Source organism: Culex pipiens, chromosome 3, assembly GCF_016801865.2.
Source record: "Culex pipiens pallens isolate TS chromosome 3, TS_CPP_V2, whole genome shotgun sequence".
NCBI classification, from domain to species: Eukaryota; Metazoa; Arthropoda; class Insecta; order Diptera; family Culicidae; genus Culex; species Culex pipiens.
Window position 1 is genome coordinate 157,732,294 of NC_068939.1, and position 27,837 is coordinate 157,760,130.

The following is a 27,837-nucleotide window of genomic DNA, read 5'->3' on the forward strand; positions in this document are numbered from 1 at the left end:
GTGCTGGCGCGAAACTTGAAATTGAAGCCCAGGTTTTGCATTATTAGCGCAAGACAGTTATTACCCTATGAGCCTGGCCCGTAATGGCTAACCCTATAGCCTAAAAGGGGGTGCCTTACCATACCATAAGGTTGTGGGGCGTACTTGGTGAACAAAACAAAACCGAACAAACACGTACTCTGCGAAAGCGAAACCGCTTACCATTTTCGGCTGTTTTGGTCGTGGTGATGATGGCATGAATGTCTTTTGTGTGAAGTTTTGTATTTAAAATTGTGTAAGTTCTTTTTGATAATTACTAAAATGTTGATTGTGCAATTTGTTCTTTCCCAATAACATTTTTATTCAATTTGATATGAATTTCACCATGAAATTTAAGATTCACCATGAAATTTTTTATTCATCGACTTGGCTTTGTCTTAGAAAAAACACGGAGAAAAATAAGTTCCCAAAATCGAGAACAAACATTCATGATTTTTTTTTTCAAAACTTACCGAATTTCATTAAGAATTTCATAAATGCTTGTTCAGGAATCTTTTAACTGATTTTTCTACGTGTTAAATGCATCACACGGTGAAAAATCAGTTAAATTCATGAACAAGCATTGCTGAATACAGAATATCAATATGAGACACTAACGAAACACAAATAAATCGCACAGTGTCTAGCAAAGTTAAGTTATCTAATCACAACTTTCACTTGAATTGTATGCACTAACAAGAGTAAAAAAGAATTTAAAGGCAAAAAGTATTTGAATTGTCGAATACTTGGTACTAGAATAATTCTCTAGAAATCGCCAATTTTTCCTGATTTATTTTTTTTGTATTTTTGATTTGTCCTTATGTCAAAAATTTGCATCATTATTTTTTTATACGAGTCTTCAAACAATTTTGGAATATTCAAAAATATGTATCTTGAGAAGGGATTTTATGATAGATTTAGTGTCTTCGGCAATGTTACAGGGTATGATTAAGACTTTTCAGAAAATAATTGTACCCTGAAAAAAATCTCTGGCAGATTTATATGACTTTGCTTCACAAAAACTTGAATTATTGAAAAAAAAAGTTCACGAAAAAAAATTGGAATGATTTTTTAAAAAGAAAAAATGATTTATGTAAAAATCGCTCATATTTTCGTCCTAATTGAAAATTCATGTTTAGATGCAAAATCAAATTTTCAATAGAAAATTACTTTTTGCAACTCCATTGTGAAATTACTTACTTTGCACTTACCTTGTGTTAGTAGAATGTGTTTAATTTTTTATCTTTTGTTTTTTTTTTTAATTTTTGTAACCTTTAGCTGTAAATTTCATGTCATTTTTGAAATTTTGGCATGTTTCCGCACTCAAAATCAAAGCACACTTATTTAAACTTCATGTTGATAAAATGATCTATAAATATACGGCCAAACAAATCAGATCGAAACAAATCAAATAATTTAAAAGTTGATGACGCATTAACATCAGCCCGGGAGCATGTTGACAGCTCCCATACAAACTGAGCGTACCTCTTTTTCTGGGCCCAGTGGGCCTAAGATGGCGGCCTTCGATATTATCTAGCCAAACTTTTGAAAATGGCAAATTGTTTAAATAAATATAGTTTTTTCCTTGTTTCGGTTTAAAACGACAAAATAAGTAGTCTGGAATCATTTTCTTAAAAGACTTGTTTAGAGATACGCCACGATCAAATATTATTCTAGAACAGTTGAAGTGAGCGTGCCGCGAATGCCGTCACGAAAAAAACGTTTCCCATGCAAATTTTGAGTGGCGTATTTAATGGTTGGACTCCGACGAGGCCCACAGGCCTTCTGTTGGTGAATACGCGCAACTCACGAAATCTGTCATCTTAGGGTCCGGCTGATTAACATCTATTTTAAAAAATAATATTTTGACGAGTTCTAGCACATCACTGTAGAGAGTTGGCGTACTCAACATTGTTATAAATCGTCTAACATTTTTACAATAATAATGGTATTAAAATAACATTTAAACAATTCAACTTTTTAAAATCGAATTTTACGCTTACTTTACTTAAAACAATTCTAAGTGTTATTATAGGTATTCGGTGCCCTCTCCCCGTGCCATACCTTCACACTTAGGAGACCCGGGAGGCGGAGTCTTGTCGCAAAAAGAACGATACACGCCTGTGGATCCGTTGACGAAACCGCAAGGTTTAAGAGGGCCACATTATAAGGTGTTACGTCGATTCCGTTTTTTTTTTACTTAAAACAATATTAATAGAAAAAAATCAAATGATTACTTTGAATCCTTCAGATTTTGGTATTCTTTTTTGGTATTATTTTTATAATTTTTTATTTTGCAGAAAAAATGTGGAAGCCTGTCCTAGCATATTTTGCATCATATACAAGTTTCTAAACAAGTTTGACAGGTGCTTATACAATTAAATTATGTATCTTTAGAATGGAACAATCAACTTATTGTCCTTGTCAAAATATAGCCATTTTTTGAAATCATTCTTTGATTCATACTTTAAAAATATTTATGACATTTTTTTTACTTAGAGGACAAATTGAAAAAAAAGTTTTTCCAGAAAATCGAATTAGTTATTAAAACGTTTTTGACTAAATTTCTAAACGAGAAAAACATGTGAAACCAAATAAGTATTTTAATATTGCGATTTATATCAATACTAATAAACTCCGAAAAAAAATATTCCTATGCCTTCCTCACCTTAGGAGGAGAGGCTATAAAATCACTCGAAAAACGAAATTCTTAATTTGACTTCCTAGACCCACCTTCATGTATAATTATGAGCAAATGTCTGTATGTGGTGGGATGTTGATCAAAAAAATTTGCACTGGATTATCTCGGCACTGACTGAACCGATTTGGACCGTTTTGGTCTCATTCGATCCGTCTTGGGGTCCCATAAGTCCCATCAATTATAAAGTTTAGTACTTCAAAAGTTATGCTAGAAAAACGATTTCAACAAAAGTCCGGAAGATTGTAAAAAGGGTGATTTTTGTAAGAAACCCAACCATGTTATACATTTTTAGAAAGGTATTCGAAAGACCTTTCCAACGAGTTCAAAAGATTGAAGATCTGGCAACCCTATCAAAAGTTAACGCACTTAAGTGCCCTGAATTGTGAAGATCTGACTACCCAATCTGATGGTATGAATAATGAAGCAAGTTGATAGAACACTGAAAGGTCCGCCCTTTTGTACCTATTTTGGATAGCATTACCCTCTTAATGTGAGGAAGGCACCAACCACCTAAGGGGGGATTAAGTAACGTTTTTATCAGAGGAATCAGAAAATTTCCCAAAAATCTTAGTTTTAAACATTAATATTGGTCCAATAGTCAAATACTTGGTATTAGAGTCCTTGTTTCTACTTTTCAGCACTCAAATGGGATCTATAAAGTTGGGCTTTACAGCACTTAACAATTTAAAAATATTTAATTAAAGATAACAAACCAAGCAAAAAATATTTTCAAAAAGCTGATAAAATTTCCGACAATATTCTTTTTGATAATTTGTTGATCGGATTGCTGATTGCCGGGAAACATCCTCCTTTCAAGCTCAAATTTAGTGAAAAACGAATATTTCTCAGTGTCACCTAAATTGCCTTCACTTTGTTATGATGCTATCTAAGAAATTATTTGAACGTTTTTAAATGTTAAAAAATTACAGTTTTGTCAAATTTTATTTTTTTGTCTTTTTAATAAAAAATAATTCCGAATTTTAAAACAAGCCTAATATTTTAAAACATCAAAATATGGTTTTAAACATTTTATAATGTTTGACTTGATTTCATAGTTTCAACATTTTGTTTGAAAAAAAGCACAAAATGTCACAAAAGTTTAATTTTTGACATGGATAATAAAATATTAGAATTAAAATATTAGATGTTTTTTTTACTCGTTTTAAATTTTTTTGCAGGGGTTAAGAGAAATTAAAATATATTTTTTTTGCTAAAAATGCCTATAATTGCAAAACAAAATTGCGGCAGTTCTTTTTTTCTAAATCATCAGCTTTAAAAAAAATCGCGAAGGTACCAAATTTTGCACCATCCTTAAATCTAGCATAAAAAGAATATTTTTTAAGTTCCCTAAAACATATTTTTTTTCTAAAATTTAAAAGTACAAACAAATAAATTAAGATAATTGGGAAGACAAATACTTACAAATTTGCCGCAGACACCAAATCGATCCGTTCTGAAGATACGAGTGTTTTAATTATTTTTGTGTTATTTGACCGTAAAAAAAATAAATTGGCTAATTCTTGGGAGAATTTTGCATCATTTTCGTTTTATTTACCAACCAAGCTTGATATTACTTTTAATTAGAAAATATTTATAATTTTTCTACTAAAAATGAAAAAAAAAACAATTTTAAACTCACCAAAACGTCAAATAAGCAATCATTGAAAAGTACAGCGCTCAAACCTATAGGACGGCTTAGTCACGCTTAGGAGGGCGGTAAGTTGCACCTTAATTAGACCACGTGCGATCTGCCAGTACCAACCAGCTAGCCAGCTAGTGTTTTGGTTCAACGTTTTCCCCCGTAAAACGGACGACGCCGCGTAATTAAAAATCGATTTCCTTTTTTGGAACTACCTGGCCGGTTGGATGGCTAGCTCTGGTCGGACGGTTACAATTTACCAATCAGTATTAACGATGGCCAAACAGGGGGTTGCCAAATTCGTTGATTAACGATCCTGAGAAGAGTTGACGCTTGCTATAACAAGAGTTAAATTTTGAAATACTAAACTATATCACGTACTTTTACTTAACTTGCATCACTAAGCACTATTTTTGACTCGTTTTGTTTTGTTTTTTTTTACTCAGTCGGAAAGGAATGTCTGCCATAAATTGTTGTTTCAAGTTTCAAATGTCTCGTTTACATACGTTCACACAAACATTCTTGCGTTTAAGTGCCTTGTTCGAGGGGCGGTGGCGGCGGCGACGACGACGTTCACGCGGTAGCAAAATGTGGAACGTCCTTGTCAGCAGTAATAACACACACATACACACACATACAGGTCGTAACTTGTCAAGTTGTTGTCAGGTTGATGTTGTTCCAAGTGTTGATCTGGTTTCCAGTCAGTTTGTCGAGAGTGAGAGGAAGCATTCGCCGTGGAGACATTTTTTTGTGAGGTTTTATTGTTTTGAGCTGGTTTTGCTGACAAGACGGAAAAGTGGAATCTGAATTTGATGGTTGTCTTCTGATGTGAATTTAGCTTCAAGAATTCAAGTTGGGAATTCTCATACTTATTTTTCTGAAACCTTCTATAAAAGGTCTAATTAGATAAATATTGAAAATTTGTTCAAAATTAAAAAAAAAATGCTCCTTGATTATTTTATAGAAAAAAATCCCTTTATTCCTACATTCAATCAAGATAGATAAACTTGAATTCTTTAAGAAACGCGAATGCCTAAAAATTTACAACAAATAACTGATGATCATTAAATGCTTTATTTTTAATTATATATTACATAAGAAAATGAGCAATTAAATACTCCCCCATGATCATCAAAACAAACATCTGATCAATTCCACACACAAAAAAAAACACCAACAATGCCGAAATCGAATCTCAATTACTTCGAAAAACATCCATTATCGCCGCATGTTGACCACAAACACACACACACACATTCATCGAACTGACCCACATCAAGACCCCCACCCCTCCCAGGAGGGGGAGGAGGGTGATGAGCTTTTTCTATGCTCTCTTCGGTCGGTGTGTGACGAAACAATTTGCGGTGTATCGAACTTTGCTCGCCCCATGGTTGGTGGCGCTCTTTCGTCGTCGTAATCAAATTGCAGTCGAATCGAATCGAAGCTCCACTTTTTTTTGTTTGCTGTTTGGCCGTGTTTTGACGTGATCGCAATCCTAAAGTTGATGTTGTTTTGTGTACTCTGTGGGGGGAAAAGAGTTGCATCTGCTTTATTTGCATAAACGAAACCCAAAACGTTTTGCCAAGGAAAATGCCCCATACATAACCTCAAAGAAGAGCGGCAAGACAACTAAAAAGTATGCAAAATTACATGAACGTTCGCTGATTTTTCTCTTCTTTCCACTTGAAAGAAGTAGAAGAAAAACGCTGTTTCGCTGATTGAACAGATTTTCCACTTTTCCCTTCTGCAGCTTTTTTTTTCTTCTTCATGCAAGATGTGTCTTCGCAGAGATAGTGCAGAGAAGAGTGCCTGCAAACCGATCATCACTCACTCACCACTCCCCCGTGTGAGGCAGAGCCCCGTGTGTAGAAAACCAGAACCGATCCAATTCCGGCATGTAGCAGCGAGGAATTGTTTCGAAAGCAAAAGTAGCCATTTCTCGGTGCCACCACCACCCCCGCAAAAATTCCACCACCTGAGGAGGTGGAAGGAAAGCATAAACATAAACGCGAAAACGAAAAGAAGATTGGTGAACCATGCGTAAACAGTTGAGGGGAGGAGGAGAAGGTGATGAATTCTAGTGGATAAGTTTGTAAGTCAATCAAATTATGAACACAAAAAGCTTTTTTTGGAATTCTTTATACACGCAAAAAAAAGCGTTCCCGTAGCCATGAACAAAAAATCACGAATTAAGCAAACAAACGTGTTCATGGAAACGTGAACAAATTCATGAAATCATGGTACAAAAATCATGAAATCATGATATGCACTTCATAAAGTTATGAACTAGTTCACGACGCTGTGATCCGTGTTTAAAGACGATAAGTTGCGTTACTTTTTCAAAGTCGACCAGTAACGCTTGGAAACAAAACAAACAAGTTTTGACGTGCTGACCAGCTGATTGGTGAAATTAATTTGTTTATTTTTTTTTAAAGAGATTATCGAAAAAAGTTTGATTTACAATCAATGTTGTAGTTTTGTAAGTGGATTTCGACGTTCGGCTTCTGGGGCGGGTAGTTCTGGTAAGTATTGTGAGGGGCCATTTACCACAAGGACTCAAGTATGTGTTTTTTTTTTTGGGAGGAGGGATGAAATTTAGTATGGCGAAAGCAACACAGGTAGGGGGTCTTGGGTTGGAGGGGTATTTCAAACATTTTAAGAATTTTGATAAATTCAAGTACATTCCAAGTTTTTCAAGTAATTCAAGTTATTCAAGTAATTAAAGTAATTCAAGTTATTCATATAATTCATGTAATTCATGTAATTCAAGTAATTTAGGTAATTCATGTAATTCATGTAATTCAAGTAAATCAATAAATTCAAGTAAGAACTTGAATTCAAGTTATTCAATTAAATCAAGTAATTAAAGAAATTCAAGAAATTCAAGTAAAAACTTGAATTCAAGAAATTCAAGAAATTCAAGAAATTCAAGAAATTCAAAAAAATACAAGAAATTCAAGAAATTCAAGAAATTTAATAAATTCAAGAAATTCAAGAAATTCAAGAAATTCAAGAAATTCAAGAAATTCAAGAAATTCAAGAAATTCAAGAAATTCAAGAAATTCAAGAAATTCAAGAAATTCAAGAAATTCAAAAAAATACAAGAAATTCAAGAAATTCAAGAAATTCAATAAATTCAAGAAATTCAAGAAATTCAAGAAGTTCAAGAAATTCAAGAAATTCAAGAAATTCAAGAAATTCAAGAAATTCAAGAAATTCAAGTAATTTAAGAAATTCAAGAAATTCAAGAAATTCAAGAAATTCAAGAAATTCAAGTAAAAACTTGAATTCAAGAAATTCAAGAAATTCAAGAAATTCAAGAAATTCAAGAAATTCAAGAAATTCAAGAAATTCAAGAAATTCAAGAAATTCAAGAAATTCAAGAAATTCAAGAAACTCAAAAAATTCAAGAAATTCAAGAAATTCAAGAAATTCAAGAAATTCAAGAAATTCAAGAAATTCAAGAAATTCAAGAAATTCAATAAATTCAAGAAATTCAATAAATTCAAGAAATTCAAGAAATTCAAGAAATTCAAGAAATTCAAGAAATTCAAGAAATTCAAGAAATTCAAGAAATTCAAGAAATTCAAGAAATTCAAGAAATTCAAGAAATTCAATAAATTCAAGAAATTCAAGAAATTCAAGAAATTCAAGAAATTCAAGAAATTCAAGAAATTCAAAAAAATACAAGAAATTCAAGAAATTCAAGAAATTCAAGAAATTCAAGAAATTCAAGAAATTCAAGTAATTTAAGAAATTCAAGAAATTCAAGAAATTCAAGAAATTCAAGAAATTCAAGTAAAAACTTGAATTCAAGAAATTCAAGAAATTCAAGAAATTCAAGAAATTCAAGAAATTCAAGAAATTCAAGAAATTCAAGAAATTCAAGAAATTCAAGAAATTCAAGAAATTCAACAAATTAAAGAAATGCAAAAAAATCATAAAACTCAAGATTTTTGTATTTTTGTTTTTTTTGTATTTTTGTATTTTTGTATTTTTGTATTTTTGTATTTTTGTATTTTTGTATTTTTGTATTTTTGTATTTTTGTATTTTTGTATTTTTGTATTTTTGTATTTTTGTATTTTTGTATTTTTGTATTTTTGTATTTTTGTATTTTTGTATTTTTGTATTTTTGTATTTTTGCATTTTTGTATTTTTGTATTTTTGTATTTTTGTATTTTTGTATTTTTGTATTTTTGTATTTTTGTATTTTTGTATTTTTGTATTTTTGTATTTTTGTATTTTTGTATTTTTGTATTTTTGTATTTTTGTATTTTTGTATTTTTGTATTTTTGTATTTTTGTATTTTTGTATTTTTGTATTTTTGTATTTTTGTATTTTTGTATTTTTGTATTTTTGTATTTTTGTATTTTTGTATTTTTGTATTTTTGTATTTTTGTATTTTTGTATTTTTGTATTTTTGTATTTTTGTATTTTTGTATTTTTGTATTTTTGTATTTTTGTATTTTTGTATTTTTGTATTTTTGTATTTTTGTATTTTTGTATTTTTGTATTTTTGTATTTTTGTATTTTTGTATTTTTGTATTTTTGTATTTTTGTATTTTTGTATTTTTGTATTTTTGTATTTTTGTATTTTTGTATTTTTGTATTTTTGTATTTTTGTATTTTTGTATTTTTGTATTTTTGTATTTTTGTATTTTTGTATTTTTGTATTTTTGTATTTTTGTATTTTTGTATTTTTGTATTTTTGTATTTTTGTATTTTTGCATTTTTACATTTTTGTATTTTTGTATTTTTGTATTTTTGTATTTTTGTATTTTTGTATTTTTGTATTTTTGTATTTTTGTATTTTTGTATTTTTGTATTTTTGTATTTTTGTATTTTTGTATTTTTGTATTTTTGTATTTTTGTATTTTTGTATTTTTGTATTTTTGTATTTTTGTATTTTTGTATTTTTGTATTTTTGTATTTTTGTATTTTTGTATTTTTGTATTTTTGTATTTTTGTATTTTTGTATTTTTGTATTTTTTTATTTTTGTATTTTTGTATTTTTGTATTTTTGTATTTTTGTATTTTTGTATTTTTGCATTTTTGTATTTTTGTATTTTTGCATTTTTGCATTTTTGTATTTTTGTATTTTTGTATTTTTGCATTTTTGTATTTTTGTATTTTTGTATTTTTGTATTTTTGTATTTTTGTATTTTTGTATTTTTGTATTTTTGTATTTTTGTATTTTTGTATTTTTGTATTTTTGTATTTTTGTATTTTTGTATTTTTGTATTTTTGTATTTTTGTATTTTTGTATTTTTGTATTTTTGTATTTTTGTATTTTTGTATTTTTGTATTTTTGTATTTTTGTATTTTTGTATTTTTGTATTTTTGTATTTTTGTATTTTTGTATTTTTGTATTTTTATATTTTTGTATTTTTGTATTTTTGTATTTTTGTATTTTTGTATTTTTGTATTTTTGTATTTTTGTATTTTTGTATTGTTGTATTTTTGTATTTTTGTATTTTTGTATTTTTGTATTTTTGTATTTTTGTATTTTTGTATTTTTGTATTTTTGTATTTTTGTATTTTTGTATTTTTGTATTTTTGTATTTTTGTATTTTTGTATTTTTGTATTTTTGTATTTTTGTATTTTTGTATTTTTGTGTTCTTGTATTTTTGTATTTTTGTATTGTTGTATTTTTGTATTTTTATATTTTTGTATTTTTGTATTTTTGTATTTTTGTATGTTTGTATTTTTGTATTTTTGTATTTTTGTATTTTTGTATTTTTGTATTTTTGTATTTTTGTATTTTTGTATTTTTGTATTTTTGTATTTTTGTATTTTTGTATTTTTGTATTTTTGTATTTTTGTATTTTTGTATTTTTGTATTTTTGTATTTTTGTATTTTTGTATTTTTGTATTTTTGTATTTTTGTATTTTTGTATTTTTGTATTTTTGTATTTTTGTATTTTTGTATTTTTGTATTTTTGTATTTTTGTATTTTTGTATTTTTGTATTTTTGTATTTTTGTATTTTTGTATTTTTGTATTTTTGTATTTTTGTATTTTTGTATTTTTGTATTTTTGTATTTTTGTATTTTGTATTTTTGTATTTTTGTATTTTTGTATTTTTGTATTTTTGTATTTTTGTATTTTTGTATTTTTGTATTTTTGTATTTTTGTATTTTTGTATTTTTGTATTTTTGTATTTTTGTATTTTTGTATTTTTGTATTTTTGTATTTTTGTATTTTTGTATTTTTGTATTTTTGTATTTTTGTATTTTTGTATTTTTGTATTTTTGTATTTTTGTATTTTTGTATTTTTGTATTTTTGTATTTTTGTATTTTTGTATTTTTGTATTTTTGTATTTTTGTATTTTTGTATTTTTGTATTTTTGTATTTTTGTATTTTTGTATTTTTGAATTTGAAGAACTTTGATACGTTACATGACATGGTTCCTTGCAAATTACGAAGTGGCCAGGTGGTGCTAGAGCTATCATTTTAACTGGTCATAGTTTTTGTTTTCAAGAATTTTGATACGTCACATGACGGGGTTCCTTGCAAATTCCGAAGTGTCCCCAAGTGGCCACCGGTAACCGGTGACCCGTTCCGGAGTGGCCAGGTTGGGCCAGCGGACATTAGTATCACTTGTAATGGTCATAGTTTTTAATTTGAAGAATTTTGATACGTCACATGACAGGGTTCCTTGCAAATTCCGAAGTGTCCCCAAGTGGCCCTGATAACCGGTGACCCGTTCCGGAGTGGCCAGGTTTGGCCAGAGGACATTGGTATCACTTAAAACGGTCACTGTTTTTAATTTAATGAATTTTGATACGTCACATGACATGGTTCCTTGCAAATTCCGAAGTGTCCCCAAGTGGCCACCGGTATCCGGTGACCCGTTCCGGAGTAACCAGGTTGAGCCAGCGGACATTGGTATCACTTAAAACGGTCACAGTTTTTAATTTGAAGAATTTTGATACGTCACATGACATGGTTCCTTGCAAATTCCGAAGTGTCCCCAAGTGGCCATCGGTAACCGGTGACCCGTTCCGGAGTGGCCAGGTTGGGCCAGCGGACATTGGTATCACTTGTAATGGTCATAGTTTTTAATTTGAAGAATTTTGATACGTCACATGACAGGGTTCCTTGCAAATTCCGAAGTGTCCCCAAGTGGCCATCGGTAACCGGTGACCCGTTCCGGAGTGGCCAGGTTGGGCCAGCGGACATTGGTATCACTTAAAACGGTCACAGTTTTTAATTTGAAGAATTTTGATACGTCACATGACAGGGTTTCTTGCTAATTCCGAAGTGTCCCCAAGTGGCCACCGGTAACCGGTGACCCGTTCCGGAGTGGCCAGGTTGGGCCAGCGGACATTGGTATCACTTAAAACGGCCACAGTTTTTAATTTGAAGAATTTTGATACGTCACATGACAGGGTTCCTTGCAAATTCCGAAGTGTCCCCAAGTGGCCATCGGTAACCGGTGACCCGTTCCGGAGTGGCCAAGTTGGGCCAGCGGACATTGGTATCACTTAAAACGGTCACAGTTTTTAATTTGAAGAATTTTGATACGTCACATGACAGGGTTTCTTGCTAATTCCGAAGTGTCCCCAGGTGGCCACCGGTAACCGGTGACCCGTTCCGGAGTGGCCAGGTTGGTTCAGGGTCCGTTGGCTGCCTTCGAATTGGGCAGGTTCCCGGTATTTGTCATTTGCGGGCAAAAATTCCAAAATCGGTTAAATTATCTAATTTTGCCATCCGAATAACTGACTGTAGAAAACTAAATCGGTACGGAGCCAGAATTAAATAGTTCGTCACGTAATAAGTGAATGATACCCTACAACTGTCACTTTCCCGTTAAATGTTTTCTGAACGTTCTTCGTCTCTGTTTCAAAGCTATGGCTACGCCCACAAATTCATGCTTTTTGTTCGCATGAGCGTGAACAAATGTATGATTTGTTTCCTGTTACCATGAACGATGTTTATGATTACGGGGGCAGGAAAAACGTAACCAGACCAGGCGTTATGGTTTTTCGTGAACAAACGTTCATGAAAATCGATTGCAAACATGCATTTGTTCACGGTGCAAAATCTTATCATAAAATTTGCTTTGTTTCCATTTTCATGGTACGTTGTTCACGTTTACGGGAACGGACTTTTTTGCGTGTAGTAATTTAACTTACTATATTGTTCATATTAAGATTAGTTTAATTTTTCCTGATTTCTACATACTATTTTTTATCAGTTTAATTTGATAGTTTGAAATTAATTTATTCAATATTGACTAGAACATAAAAAAAAATTCAAATATTACATTTTTTTAACAGCAGAGATTGTTTAAGGTAAGCCTCTTTACAAATATGACACATTAAAAAGGGTTGATCATTTAAAGTAGAAATAAGCTTGTTGCTTGAGCTACAAACATATAAAGCTCAAATATGTAAAAAGAAAAGGAAAGGCAATCAACTGAAAACGATAGAAAATGCGTTTCATATGTGACTATTTTTATTCCGATTTTTATTTTTACTATGCTGCCGCTCAAATCAAGTCCGTCCCATATGTAATTTCGTAAATTTTGAGTTAATGATGCAGTTTGGTTCAAAATCATGTGAACTTAGTAGTTTATTCTAGAAAACCGTAGCAAATTCCACTTTTTCGTAAATTCCTAACACGTAGCCTTATGGGCGGGACAAAATTGACTTGCGTTTTTCTCGGCTTGCTGTTTTTACATATGGGACGGACTCGATTAGAGCGGCAGTATGCACAGTAATAGTTAGTTTACTTTAATTAAATATAAATATATTTTTAAATTGAATTTAGTTTTCCATTGATTGAAAAAGAATAATGGGCTATCCAAAAAATCAAAAATCAAACCATCCACATTAACGACCCCCGGGTCTTTTGTGGTCTCTATTGCAAGTTTCTGCTCGAACCTAGGAGTCCGAAGGCTTGAATGGGGAGAGCACCCAAACCTCTTTCTACTCCAAGGAACCTTCCACCCCAGTGTTTGAACTGACGACCTTTGGATTGCGAGTCCAACCGCCGCCAGTGATTCCACCGGAGTAGGCTTGGTTTGGTGTGTTGTTTGTACTTATGGCATGGAGACGACTCCTACACCTGGAATGACTTAACGGCCTAACAACCAAGGCCGGGACTGACATTTTACTTCCTCATCCGATGGAAGGTTGGAGCAGATGGGCTATCCACAATCACTCAAATTAGAAAATTGTACTTTGCTTAGGAATTTGAATCAATGTAAATGAATCTGATCAATCAATGGAAAAGTAATCAAATTAGAAACTTGACGTATATCAGCCCAGCAATTTTTTTAAGTTGATTGTAAATGACGACCGTAAGTTACGTACTTTCCTAAGTAAGCCCATAATTTGTAATTAAATGAAAATAATAGTTTTACATTCAGGTACGCTTAAAACTAAGTTATTAAAACGACGATATTGAAATGACATGTATAGTTTTCAAAGGGACGTTTAAAAGAGACTGATGTGAATTGTTCTGCTTTTCACTGGTTAGTTTAAAAACGAGCGCGTCAATGCAAAACGAGAAATCATGCATGATTATTATTTATTTAAAAGGGCATTTTAGAGAGAACTTGAAGCAAAATATCATTTTGACTTTCTCTCAATTCTCTTTAAAAATCTAATATTTTGTGTCGATTTTCCATGTACAAGAGTTCATCATTCGTGCATCGTCATCGGTAGATGGAGCAGTATTGAGATCGAGAAGATCGACAACCAGAGTGTCGACTGTAATTAAGATTTATGATCAATTTATGTATTGTATTACAATATAAACAGGCAAAATTAATGACTGAATACATTAGAATTCTTGTTTTAAACAAGGAAATTAAATCACAATCAAAAAGTTAATTATGTTTTTTTTTCCAATTTCTATACAAAACGATCCAAAATTTAGCAAATTATCAAAAACAATAATTCAATCAAGGAAAAATTAGACAAGTATCAAAAACATTTCAATTCAAGATTGATTTTGGTGCTTAATCAAACGTCAAAATGAGTCACTTCAAACCAACAGTTAAAAAAAATATTGTTAGAAAAATTTAATTTCAATCGAAAATGGAAAAACCATTTTGATGATAATCCGATATACAGTTTTCGGAAATTCTTCGGATAATTGAATCCCTTTTTTTCGTTTTCCTATTTTTGATTGTCGAGCTTAAGTATGACCCCTAAGCTACGCCTAAGTGATCCAGAATTTTAAAATTCAAGATGGCGGCCAATATGGCCGAGACAAAATACTAAAAAAATGCATTTTATTATTTAATAGGCAATCAAATATGACAAAAAAATTAATAAAATATGGACGTAGAACTCGAATTTGATGTCAAATGCAAGAAAATGAAAAAAAATGTCAAATGCAAGAAAATGAAAAAAAAAACAAAAAAAATTGTTGGTTCGTGATTCGATTATTCGAAGTCCCATACAAACCTTAAGATATTCAAACTTCGGATAATCGAGGCTTCGGATAATCGAGTCTGGACTGTACTTACTATAACCAACAAGCATTTGGGTCTTTCTCTGACAACTCACTCGAAATCAGAAAATGTTGTCTGACCCGTTTTGATTTGCATGAAAATTTGCGTTCTCAAAGTAATTTAAAAAAATAATTCTTATTGAAAAAATACAAAAAAGCTTTAATACTTCTGCCATTTACCTTTATAAAACTGTTAAAAAAAATCGTGGATGTCATCAAAAGCATATTTTTTTTGCATTTTGAATCTACAATATCCCAGATGAGTAATTTTTGGGACATAAATATTTATTTTAAACCTTTGTGTTTTTTTATATCTTTGCATGGATGTTTTTTAAAGTGTAATATTAGTCTACAAAAGTGTTTACAAATAAACCCCATTTTTATAAACAAAACTGTTAATGTCGCTTTAAAACTTTGCAAAACATTTTTTTAACCCAGAAATTTGTGTCTTTACACTAAATTTTAAAACGAAATTTTTGTTCCATTTAAAAAAAGCCCTTCAGGTTTATTGCAGATTCGAAAAAAATCATTAAAATTTCATTTAATAACATATTTCACGATTTTAAAATCATTTTTAGAAAACTTTTTCAAAACAACCAGTGCGTCATGGGTTTCCTATGTTCATAGAACCTTTTATAAAAGTAAGCGAGATTTTTTGTAATGTTGTTTTTTTAATGAAAAATACGAATTTTGTGTACGCCACCATGGGCATCCCATTTTACATTAAAGTCCCTCTGACACTAAATTTTCATATCATCATAATTTTTATCTGAGACTGTAAATTATTGACAAACACGTCTTTTTTCGAGTGTTCAAAAATGAAAGGAACATCGGATTCGTAAGCGTGGATCAAAATTTCCCATTAGAACAAAGATTCGCTCAAATCAAAAATTGGTTGGGGCAACTACTGTGTGAGTTAAAGGAGAATGACTCATTTTATAGAATTATCAAAACATTGCATTTTTTTTTTATAAGTTATTAATATCGTTTTTTTTTAATCCAAAACGTAAATGTTTTAATTTTCATGAATTTCAACCAATGATTAATAAAAAAAAACTGAAATAACTAATCTGCAACGAACAATTTGCTCCAACTTAACTGATACTGACGTCTCATATCAAAACGTTATCATTTAGCTACCCATCGCATCTCACAGTAGCCCTGATCAGTTTCCACTTTCGATCTCTCACAAACTCAACTCAAACTTATCTCGTCCGAAACCATCTGAGGAGAACGAAGTGGGCTTTAATATTCAAATAATCGAGCCAATTTGCGGATTATACGGTCTGGTAGTGAAGTGAAAGAGATCTTCTGCTTCTGTTGCACACACACGTTGCTCGCAAGCCTAATGAAAAGGTTCGATAATGGCCAATTTATGGAGGATGCTTCGCGGAGATCGATGCAGATTTTAATTGTTTTATGAGCTGTGATCTACGAGTGGAACTAAAGGGAAAGGATTCCGAGGGCAGTAATGTGGAAACAATTTATTGCTTAGAATTACATCGTTTGAAAGTTACTTTCTCAATAAAAAGAAAGACATGGGACAAAATTGAAAAAAAAAAACAAGTTTGCAATTTAATTTAAATCATATCGACGCTGTCGTCCTATCTTGCCGCTCGCCATTTTGACATTCAGAGAAAAGCGCGTTTTAGTGTTTGACCTTGAATAAACAAAAACGAGAGCACGCAATGTAAACAATAACAAACAAGTTTTGTTTGGTTGACCATTCTGTGCATTGTTCTGAGGTTAGGTTGAATTTGGTTGCCGAAGTTCCAATTTATAATAACAAATGTTTAAGGTAGGTTTGTACGTGTGTCAAACACGTTCTGACCTGAAATCCCTTTAGGCAGTTTTCCCACTTACATCAATTTCCAGGGTGTGTCAAACAGCCCGACAAGATTGAAACTTTTTCATATGAAAAGTGACCGGTTTTTGTTGAAAATCTCAAGATTGAAATCAAATTTTGGGGATCTGTAAGGGTCAAAAGGTGATGCATTGAGAGCTGCACAAAATGGAGTTCTTAACTTAATTTGGCCCAAAATTCACGTGCGACAAGATAGCACGACAACGCCGAAATGTTTGGTGAGTAATGGATTTGTTCCAATTTTCATCTGATTTGCTTTTCAAAACAAAACATATCCACAATCATTTTCTTAACAGGTGAAAGAAATTAAAAATCTGTGAAGAGTTCCATACAAAAATCAAGCGTTTCTCCAACTGTTTTGGTCATAATCATAAAACTAGCAACCGTGTTAAATTCCTCAATTTTATCATACAACCTTATCAACACCTCCATAATCATAACTTTTCAAAATAGCTTTAAACCGCTCCCTCGCACCCCAAAACTTACCTTCTTACTTAGCAATTCACCGTAATCCTTGGTCGGTTTATATTGCTCTCTCGCTCGCTCCTTCTCTCTCTCTCTCTCTGATGACTGCGGTGGGACCCTCAAATCCTCAATGCTTTTTTCCGCTCACTGCTTTTTTGTTATCTTGATTTTAAAATAATCGCACACTGCCACTTCCTAAAATTTCCAAAAACCCGCCCACACACAACGCAAGGCTTTACTCTATTTTTTCGTGTTTGCCACCTAGAAATATTTGAAAAGGGAGATAAAAACTCGATTATGTGCACTTTTCGGCAAAAAATAACAAACACTTGAAAGGTTTTCTTCACACAAAGTATAAAAAATGCTAATAGTTGTTATTAAACCTCATAAATCACGCGATACTCAAAAGAAACGAACACATCTTTATCAAAGCTGAAAACAGAGTCGCGAATTTTTCCTCTTTCCTCGCGCGATTAAAAACGAACTTTTCCATCTCTTCCGTTCTGCACTGATGCTCGCTCAACGCGAGCAAACGAGCATGATCATTTCGCGCAAATTCCAGCACTTTTTTCACGCCAAGCTCGTTTAGCAGCGTTAGGGGTCCTAAGGTCTCAGTGAACACCTTGGTGAACACGCCATCGAGATTAGCCGAAGGTTCCAAAATAAGTCGCCAATGCTTTCTCCAAACCATCAAACTTCGGGTCTCCCAAAACCAGTTTCCTCCGAAGCCCAACGGGGTCCAAAACCTGAAATCCCCCTAGACGGACCCACCAGGAAGACCCCAACAAACCCACAATACACACTAGCGTGGCTCACGGATATATGAAAAAGACAAAAGTGTTCAATTTTGAACGCCTCGACCGGAATTTTGTAGAATTATAGCCCCAGAAGCTAGCCTGAAATTTTAAGCGCATTTGGTTAATGTTTAATTGTTCCACTTTTGACCTGAAGTTATTAAGAAATTTCAATAAATTTAATTTATTTATTTTCAACTTTTTAACTCTTGTTCGAGAAAGTTTTCCTATGTCCTATGATTTTTTCTCAAAATAGAGGTTTCTTATAGGTTTTGATCCGGGGAACAACTTTGTAGAACATCATAAAGCGCTAGGAATTAATCCCGGAAAGATACAGGCAAATTTTCAGAGCACGTTAAATTTGTTTTCCAAACTCCAAAAAATATCCTGTAACTTTTCGGGATCAATTACTAGCGCTTTGCCATGTTCTACAAAGTTGTTCCCCGGATCAAAACCTATAAGAAACTTGAGAATAGGAAAATTTGATTGGGTTTTGGGAAATTTTCTCTAAGAAGAGGTTAAAAGTGAAAATTTCCCATAGTCAATTTTTAGAAGTTCCATACTAACTTCAGGCCAATGGTGGAAGTACTAAACCTTAACCTAATACGCTCAAAATTTCAGGCTATGTTCTGGGGCCATATTGCTACAAAATTCCGGGCGAGGCGTTAGAAATTGAACACTTTTGTCTTTTTCATATATACGTGAGCCACGCTAATACACACGCTCACACGTACAGCTCTTTCCAGGGGTCCCCAAGCCGGAGTGAGGTTGCGGCGCTTCCCGCTCAACTTGACACGAACGCACACGCGCACAAACGAAAACGACCGATCGTGACGACCGCTGAAGGTCTACTGACGACTCGGGCACAAACTCACGATCGCGACCGACCGAACTGGTTCGCGCGTTCGGTGAAGCACAGGAGGAAAAGGAAACGCGAAAAGAGGCTCGTGTGCTTCGGAATTAAGGCGATCGTCCGTCCGGAGTTTTGTTGTTTTGTGACCTGATCCAGGGGTGCCAGGTTGCCAGATAAATCTGGCATTGCCAGATTTTTTGAGCGCCAATTAGAAAAAAATAATTTTCTATTTTTTCCTCACATTGTTTTAATGACGTATTTTGTTTATTTTGTGAACCTATAATGTATAAAAAGTGAAAATACACAGTTTTTGAACAAAAAATTACTTATTACTATAAGAAAAGTGACTTGCCAGATTTTTCCCAGATTTTTTGCCAGATTTTTTACTCTTCAGACCTGGTAACCCTGACCTGATCGAGCGCATCGTGAGGTGGTGGTGTTGGGGGTGGAGCGGACTGGATGCATTTTTCATTAGCGATCGACGACGACGACAAGCTTTGTTGAGCCTTAGTGGACGTTCTAGGTTTTGTAGAACGCGGGACCGGGAACGGCGTAGTTTTGAGCTTGGTTAGAATGGTTTGGAATTAATTGAGGAGATTACTGGGGCTGTAGGACGATGAATGCAGTGGAGTGTGGAATTTGCATTTTTGTTTTGCTTGAATGAGACCGTTGCAACATCAAAAAAATCCTCTTTAGAAAAAAAACTCCAAAAAATCGATAGGTACACAAAAATATAAAATCACAAAAATACAAAAGTACAAAAATACAAAAATACAAATATACAAAAATACAAAAATACAAAAATACAAAAATACAAAAATACAAAAATACAAAAATACAAAAATACAAAAAGAGCAATTCCAGCTCAAATCAGGAATTTTTCTAGTACTTTTGTACCCGACCCTCTCCGATTTCAATGAAACTTTTTTGGCATGTTATCCTAGGCCTATATAAGCCATTTTTGTGTATATGGAGCCAATTGTACTCGAAAATGACATTTGAGAAGGGCGTAAGTAATTTAAATATTTTTGTATTTTGTAATTTAAAAATTACTGTAACTCAAAGCCGTTGCATCGTATCAAAAAGTGGTCAAAGACAAACTTGTAGGAAATTGGACGGGCTTTCTGAAAAAAATACACTGAAAGAAAAATACACGCCACTTCCATGAGATTTTTCAATTTTTAAGTTTAAAAGTTAAATTTGAAGGTGATGTCACGATTTTTTTTTCGTTCTAAATTTTTGAGGAAATAGCCTAAAATGTAACAAAAAGACTCACGAAAAATGCAGGATGGAATGTCTCTCCTAAAAAAATACAAAAAACATTTACTAAAACTGTTTTTTTGAAAAGTGGTCTAAACGTCAAAATTTTCAGAGAGAATCGATTCCCAAGACAATTTTACATAAAAGTCTCCATATTGACCATTGTCCTATGTCCAATCCTTGTGAAGATACAGCGGTTTTAAAAATAAAAATGTTGAAAAAATAGGTTTTTTGCAATTCCGTCGTGAAACTACTTACTTTTCCTGTCATTCTTGAACGACGAAATAGCCTACTTTTCTGTACCAAAAATAACAGAATCGAATAGCAACATTTTTCAAAATAAATGCTGAAAAGTTCTACTTTTCAGCACTGAAATGGGTGCTGAAAAGTTGAACTTTTCAGCACTTGTTTTGAAAAGTAACACTTTTCAACATTTTTTTGATTCAAACGATTTATTGATAACATACATGATAATTTGACTTAAAATTTCACTCAATGGGTGTTTTTCGGAATTGCAAAAAATGTTGTATGGAACTCGTTGCAAAACTTGATTTTTTCAGCACTCTTCGTATTTATCCAACTCGGTGAACCTCGTTGGATAAATGTACGACTCGTGCTGAAAAAATCCTCTTTTTGCCACTTGTTGCATAAACTACTATTTTAGTGGTTTTTTGCAATTTCTAAATGACAGACTTGATTTTTCAGTCTCGAAAATATTTTTACCGGAAAGCTCGTCCAATTTCCTATAAGGTTGCCTTCGACAGCTTTTCAATTTGACTCGTTTTAATATTTATGTAAGCTTATTTACTATCCAGGTTTTTACCACACTGAAAAAAATATACTATTCTCAGTTATGAGGAATGTAATTAAGGTCATATCTGTCAGCCCAAACATCCAATTTGGGATATTTTGTAGTGAGAAGAAGGGGGATTATTTGATATACATTTCAAGCCCCTTAGATTGTTTTTCTTTAATTTGTGATTTTCTTTTTTATAAACATGAAGGTTTTTTTTTTAAGCTTTGTGTTTGGATTCTTTGCAAGGTCGGACATAAAATAAATAAATAGCATACCACATATTTCAAAATTTTCATCATAAGAGTAAACAGATTATTAATAGTGCTGTAAACTGCAGTTCTATAAAAAAAAATAGTTATAACAATAAAACCAAAAAAATAGGTTTTTGGACATAACTCAACACTGACTTTTAAACGATAAATATATTTTACTGCACAAAACAATCAACGAATTTTAACTTGTTCAAAAGTGAAACTTCGGATAAACTTAAATGTTCAGGAGATTCACTTTCAAAGTACAAACTTAAACCCATATTTTATGGACTGTTGTCCTAGTCTGGTATCATCAAACATCAGTGAAAACCTGTTCATCTAACAAACAACAGTTCATTACCCCCCGTCCATACACAATCTCCCCGTCAGAAATTCCTCAGAACATTCACTTTCCGGTTCCTTGACCTACCTTCACGTGCTGCTGCTCCAGCAATTAGTAGAACGTTGGCCCATTTCCAGTCCGAAACCAGTTGTGTCGCCTCCAACATCGCACGCAGATCGTCAACCCACACTCAGCTGATTTAAAAGTAACTTCTCTAAATGGTCGGGTCTCTATTAACAACTTCAACGACACACCGCGCGGACAGACAGCAGGTAGGCTACTCTAAGCCAATCTGAGCTGTCGCACAGCACATTCCATTTCGAGTGAAACTTGTAACAGTTTCTGTTTGGTTTGTGTGGAGACTCATCCTACGATATTTTTTTAATGATCAGTTTGAACTAATTTGGTTACTCTCGAAAATGATGAAAAAAATATTTAGACCGCAAATCTTCCGCAAAAACCACTTTGCACTTCGGTGTAAATTTGTCACAATCGTTCAAAGAAGTTCAGAGCAAACCGTTACGCGGTTTGATTTGTTCCACATTTCCCGCGAGTGGCTGCGGTGTGAATTGAACTAAATAAGCTCAGTTCTCGGAGTGACGGCCGGGAACAACAACTCTTGGTGCAGCATGGTGATCGTTCTGCATAAGGTCTGAAAGTCGAGTAACCTATAAAGAAAGCCGCGTCGCGCGGTTAGGAATACATTCGAAGCCGGAAAGCATAAAAACCGAAACGAATTGATAAACAAATGTTGAAACTGCTGAAAAGCATTAAATGTGGGCTGAATGGTTTTTTATGTGTTTTCGTTTTTCTTAAGGTAATCCTGGGTCAATACGGTCTAATGCAATGGTTGATGGATTGTTTGGGTGAGACTTATAGAAAACTATAGAAAACTTCAATTTCCCTGTTTTTAAACCTTTGCATGGCAATATCTCAGCAACTAAAGGTCGTTGCTGTAACATATAAAAAAAAACATTAAAAATAATGTTTTTTTTTGCAAATCAAGTTTGTGTGAGAAACAGTTAAATTTAAAATCACCATTTTTACCATGTATCTTTTTTTTCTCATGCATACTTACAACTTTGCCAAAGACACCAAATCGATCAAAAAATTCCTTCAAAAGATACAGATTTTTTTAACCTAATTTACTATCCAGGTTACTATACTACACTGAAAATAGTAGTTTTTGCAATTCCGTCGTGAAACTACCTACATTTCCTGTCATTCTTGAATGACGAAATAGCCTACTTTTCTGTACCAAAAATAACAGAATCGAATAGCAACACTTTTCAAAATAAATGCTGAAAAGTTCTACTTTTCAGCACTGAAATGGGTGCTGAATAGTTGAACTTTTCAGCACTTGTTTCGAAAAGTAACACTTTTCATTATTTTTTTGATTTAAGCGATTTATTGACAAAATACATGAAAATTTTAACTAAAATTTAAACTACTATTATGCAACAAGTTGCAAAAAGAGGATTTTTTCAGCACGAGTCGTACATTTATCCAACGAGGTTAACAGAGTTGGATAAATACGAAGAGTGCTGAAAAAATCAAGTTTTGCAGCGAGTTCCATACAACATTTTTTGCAATTCCGAAAAACACCCATTGAGTGGAATTTTAAGTCAAAATTTCTTGACTTTTTTTTGATAAGGTCCTATAAACAAATGTAAACATTGAGTGTATCCCGCTTACTCCGATGGACTTTGACATAAGGTGTGAAAGGGATACACTCAATGTTTACATTTGTTTATAGGACCTTATCAAAAAAAAGTCAAGATTTCATGTATTTTGTCAATAAATCACTTAAATCAAAAAAATATTTAAATGTGTCACTTTTCGAAACAAGTGCTGAAAAGTTGAACTTTTCAGCACCCATTTCAGTACTGAAAAGTAGAACTTTTCAGCATTTGTTTTGAAAAGTGTTACTATTCGATTCTGTTATTTTTGGTAGGGAAAAGTAGGCTGTTTCGTCTTTCGAGAGTGACAGGAAAATTAAGTAGTTTCACGACGGTATTGCAAAAAATATTATGTTTTCAATTATGAGCAATGTAATTAGCTTATATCTGTAAGCCCATAAATCCAATTGAAATGTGGTCAAAGACAAACTTATGGGGAATTGGACGAGCTTTCCGGTAAAAATATTTTCGAGACTGAAAAATCAAGTCTGTCATATAGAAATTGCCAAAAACTATAAAAAAACTATTTTTCAGCATATTTATTTTTAAAACCTCTGTAACTTCATAAGGATTGGACTAAGGACAATGGTCAATATGGAGACTTTTATGTAAAATTATCTGGAGAATCGAAATTTTGATGTTTGGAGCACTTTTGAAAAAAAAAACAGTTCTAGTAAATGATTTTTGTATTTTTTTAGGTGAGTTGCTCCATCCTGAATTTTTCGTAAATCTTTTTGTTACATCATAGGCTATTTTCACAAAAATTTTGAGCGAAAAAATTCGTGGGCTCACCTTCAAATTTGACTTTTTAACTTAAAAATCAAAAAACCTCATAAAAGTTGAGTGTTTTTTTGTTTCAGTGTAATTGCCTATAAGTTTGTCTTTGACCACTTTTTGATACGATGCAACGGCTTCGAGATACAGCAATATTTAAATTACGAAATACAAAAATATTGAAAACACTTACGCCCTTCTCAAATGTCATGATCGAGTGTAACTGGCTCCATATACACAAAAATGGCTTATATAAGCGTAGGATAACATGTTTACAAAGTTTCATTGAAATCGGAGAGGGTCGAGAAAAAAGTACCTAAAAAATTCATGTTTTGAGCTGGAATTGCTCATTATTACTATCGAAATGTATGAAACATTTTCGATCATTTGATACCCATATGGTAAAATTCTGAAAATTTGAGTATTTTTTCCAAAAAAACGTAGTTTCGTGAAAATTTTAAGAATTTGTCAAAATGTTTGTTATTTCTTTCGAAGTGTATTAAAAATCCCGATTATTTGATACCCGTATGCAAAAACAATGATTTTGAGTATTTTTTTCGGAAAAAAAATCCATTTTCAAAATACAGGAAAAATACATATTTTAGTGAAAATTTTTATGTAATTATAATTTCTATCGTTAGCTAAAACGCTAAATCGCAAAAAACACTCAAAAACCCATTTCTGATCATTTTTTATTATTTTAATTCATGCAAACTAAATTAATAAGACAACATTTAACAATTAATTATTTATGATTCTCTTTGGAATGAGCTGTCAAGCAAAATACTTTCACTCAAGAAAGGCTGCCAAGTTAATTTCTCAAAATTTATTTAAAAATGTTCACATGCAATATAAACTCTATTGTTGTGAACAAAACAAGACTAAAGAGAACAAAACAAGAAATATTTTTTTCAATTCTTTCTAAATGTTTGTTTTGTAAATACAGATTTCATGATTTCTCTGGTTTTGCACGATGAATGAACTTTATGCTTCGTGAAATTTGTTGAAACTTTTAACAAAAATGACAATATCGCGTGCGGTTTTGGTTTCAATTTAGCATTTCAAAGTTATTTGTCATATACTGATATCAAACATTTCTTTTTCCAAAAACCCCCATAAATCAAACTAACGATAAAAAGTTTTCTCACCATGCTCTCCCTCAAATCACCACCCCGCCTCAAAGGTATGATTCAAACTCCGCCTTTTTTCAAATCTAAATGAATTCATTCATTCAGCTCCACTGCTCCACGCTTGTGCCGTGAAGTTCCCCGCGCAACCGGTTCATTTTTCGCCCGCCAAAACGGGGATCCCCCGGGACCTTTCTTTTGACTTCTTCGGCTCAACCTTACCGGCAAGGAAGAATAAGCGTAGTGCGTTTATAATAAACGCCTGCGACTAGCGAGCTGGACGCTCAGTCGATCTTTCGCGCGAAACCAAATCAGCAGTATTTCAATCATGCTGAAATTGGTCGTAACTTTGATTGTAGTTTTCGGTGTTGTCAAGGCTGAGGGTTTGTTAATTTGATAGGTTGATTGGTTTAGAATTATTTTTTAATTTGTTTTAGATTACCAGTTTGGCTGTGACAACCATTACCATGCGTTGATGGAGCGGCATGTACGGGAAGTTCCAAATTATAGTGAATACACCGATGCCTCGATCGACCCGCTGAACGTGACCTTCCACTTGAACACCAGACAGAATCCAACGGAGAGTGAAATCCTGACCATCGGAAATGTCCAGCTGCTGAAGGCTTCCAAGTTCAACAGCTCTAATCCGACGAGGATCATCGTGCATGGCTTCTGCAACTGTCGACATTCGGATTTCTGTCTGGAAACCCTTCAGATGCTCCTGTACCGTCAAGAGTACAACGTGATCACGCTCAACTGGCAGAGTGGTAAGCAGCTGACCGACTACTGGACCGCCAGGAAGCGAATCATCCCAGCATCCAAAGATCTCGCAAAGTTCATCGACTTCTTGCACGCAAAAGGAGGTCTGAACCTAAAGGATCTCTACCTAGTGGGACACAGTCTGGGTGCTCATCTGTCCGGGCTGGCAGCCAAAGCGATCACCAGCGGAAAGGTCAACACGATCGTTGGGTTAGACCCGGCAAAACCCTTGTTCGATCTTGATAGACCGGCAGAACGCTTGGCGGACACCGATGCCGAGTACGTTGAGGTGATCCACACCAACGGTGGACGGCTGGGGATCTTCGATCCCATCGGCCATACCGACTTCTATCCCAACGGTGGAGTCAGTCAACCCGGGTGTAACTGGTGGATCTTCGGAGGTAACGCGCACAGCAAGCAATAACTAACACAAAACACTAACCCAACCTTTTCCAATCAACAGCTTCCTGCTCGCATGGTCGAGCCTGGGCGTTCTACGCCGAGTCGGTGATCTCGAAGGTGGGCTTCTGGTCAACTCTGTGCCAGTCGCTTAGCCAGGTTAGTCCGGCTGGATGTCGAAGTCCGCGGGCCAAACTTCGGATGGGTGGGGAACCGATCGTACAGCAGTCGCGAGGGATCCTGACGGTTCGAACGCGGAGTGAGTCACCGTTCGCGGAGGGAAAGCTGGAGGATGTGAGGAGGAAGAAATGGAAGGGAATGGGTAAGGAAAAGAAGAAGATGTGGAAGGGTGGAAAGAGGTATTTATGAAAAAAAAAAAACATAATTGTAATTTCATCTACTTGACTTAGATCAGCATTGAGAACCTCAATTCCAATGTATTCCTCCAGTAAATTTATTAAATAATAAAACCATCCTATTTATAGATAGCTTGCCAAATATGAAAAAACAAGGTATAAGAATAAGGATTTTGCGATTTAGTTTATTATTTACCGAAATATGTATTCCTTAGATGTTATTGTTCTGTCAAATGCAGAATAATTTGAAAATGATAAAATTCTAGTATACAAAATGAACGTAAGTTACAAATAAAATGACGACTTGTTCTCCGATAACACGTAGAATTAAGCATAAATAAATTAGAAATAAAGTGAACAACATTTTGTTTTTATTGAACAAGACGTTTTGATGGAAATTAAAAAAACTATAGTTTTTAAATTATTTTGAAAAATCTCTAATTATATATTTTGTTTTAATAGTTTATCAAGTATAGCAATTTTTTTCATTTGCATGTAATTCAATCCACTGTATTAGAAGTAATTTTAGTTATTGCATTAATTTTAAAATGTTTTCTACATTTTAAAAAGGATAATAAGATTTTAAAATAAATTCTAATGAGTGTTTCTTTGAAAACTTTGTGAAAGAGAATTTGTCTATGATGAATTGTTTTACTTTGTAAGTGACAGTATTTGAGGATGAATAAGATGAATTATGACAGCTTTTTATGCCATGTTTTTTATTCATATTATAAGATTTTTGATGATTCAGTTTAAGTAATTAAGAATCTTAACATGTGTAAATCGGGCTTTTATTCACTTCAGTTAAGGGGTTACATACATGTAAATCGACAAAAATGTCAGAGGTTGGTTTGAGCACAAACTTAAACTTTTTTCAAATCTGTTTTCAGGACATTAAAATATACATTTTCAACTATTAACAAAATAAATTTGAAGACATTTGGTTGTATCATTGCCGAGATACAGCTATATGAGGTTAGCATTTTCAAAAAACGGGTGCCACGATATCTCAACACTGCATTGACCAAATCGAATCAAAATTTTGGAGAAGACTCGTTAATCCGGTCCCGTGTGCATGACGAAGGCCTGTAATCATAAAATATCTTCATGAAACTTTCAGGAGTGATTGAAAATCATCTTTTAAATTGATTTAATAACTTTTCTTTAAAATGAAAATTTGTGATTTTTTACATGTATGTAACCCCTTAACAATAATAGATGTTTTGCGGAATCAATGCAATTTGCGCAGATTATCTTTAATTCTTTAAAAAATTGTTAACAATTCGTTTT

The 27,837-nt window shown here is 32.9% G+C and overlaps 2 protein-coding genes across 4 annotated transcripts in view; one reads left to right on the forward strand and one right to left on the reverse strand.

The window, feature by feature from the left end:
- The window catches only part of LOC120414530 (uncharacterized), a 60,801-nt gene extending 41,973 nt beyond the window's left edge, over positions 1-18,828 (reverse strand). Inside the window, exons 1-2 of one of the 2 annotated variants that reach the window (XM_039575742.2) lie at positions 18,685-18,828; positions 17,178-17,417 (exon numbers count right to left, since the gene is read on the reverse strand). The gene's annotated coding sequence lies outside the window, so the exon portion shown is untranslated. Of the gene's footprint in view, positions 1-17,177; positions 17,418-18,672 lie in introns of both variants that reach the window. The other variant, XM_052710065.1, reaches the window with a different exon arrangement.
- Positions 18,829-25,147: 6,319 nt separating this feature from the next.
- Positions 25,148-27,145, forward strand: LOC120415075 (pancreatic triacylglycerol lipase-like). Of its 2 annotated transcripts, none has more exons than XM_052710427.1 (3): positions 25,148-25,416; positions 25,479-26,193; positions 26,256-27,145. In XM_052710427.1, exons 2-3 carry the CDS (start codon positions 25,509-25,511, stop codon positions 26,558-26,560), a joined length of 990 nt encoding a protein of 329 aa, XP_052566387.1. In that variant the 5' UTR covers positions 25,148-25,416; positions 25,479-25,508; the 3' UTR covers positions 26,561-27,145. The 2 variants fall into 2 exon arrangements, with proteins under 2 accessions (XP_052566387.1, XP_039432414.1); XM_039576480.2 differs by having other exon boundaries at positions 25,150-25,416; positions 25,471-26,193; positions 26,256-27,143.
- The last annotated feature ends 692 nt before the right edge of the window (positions 27,146-27,837 follow it).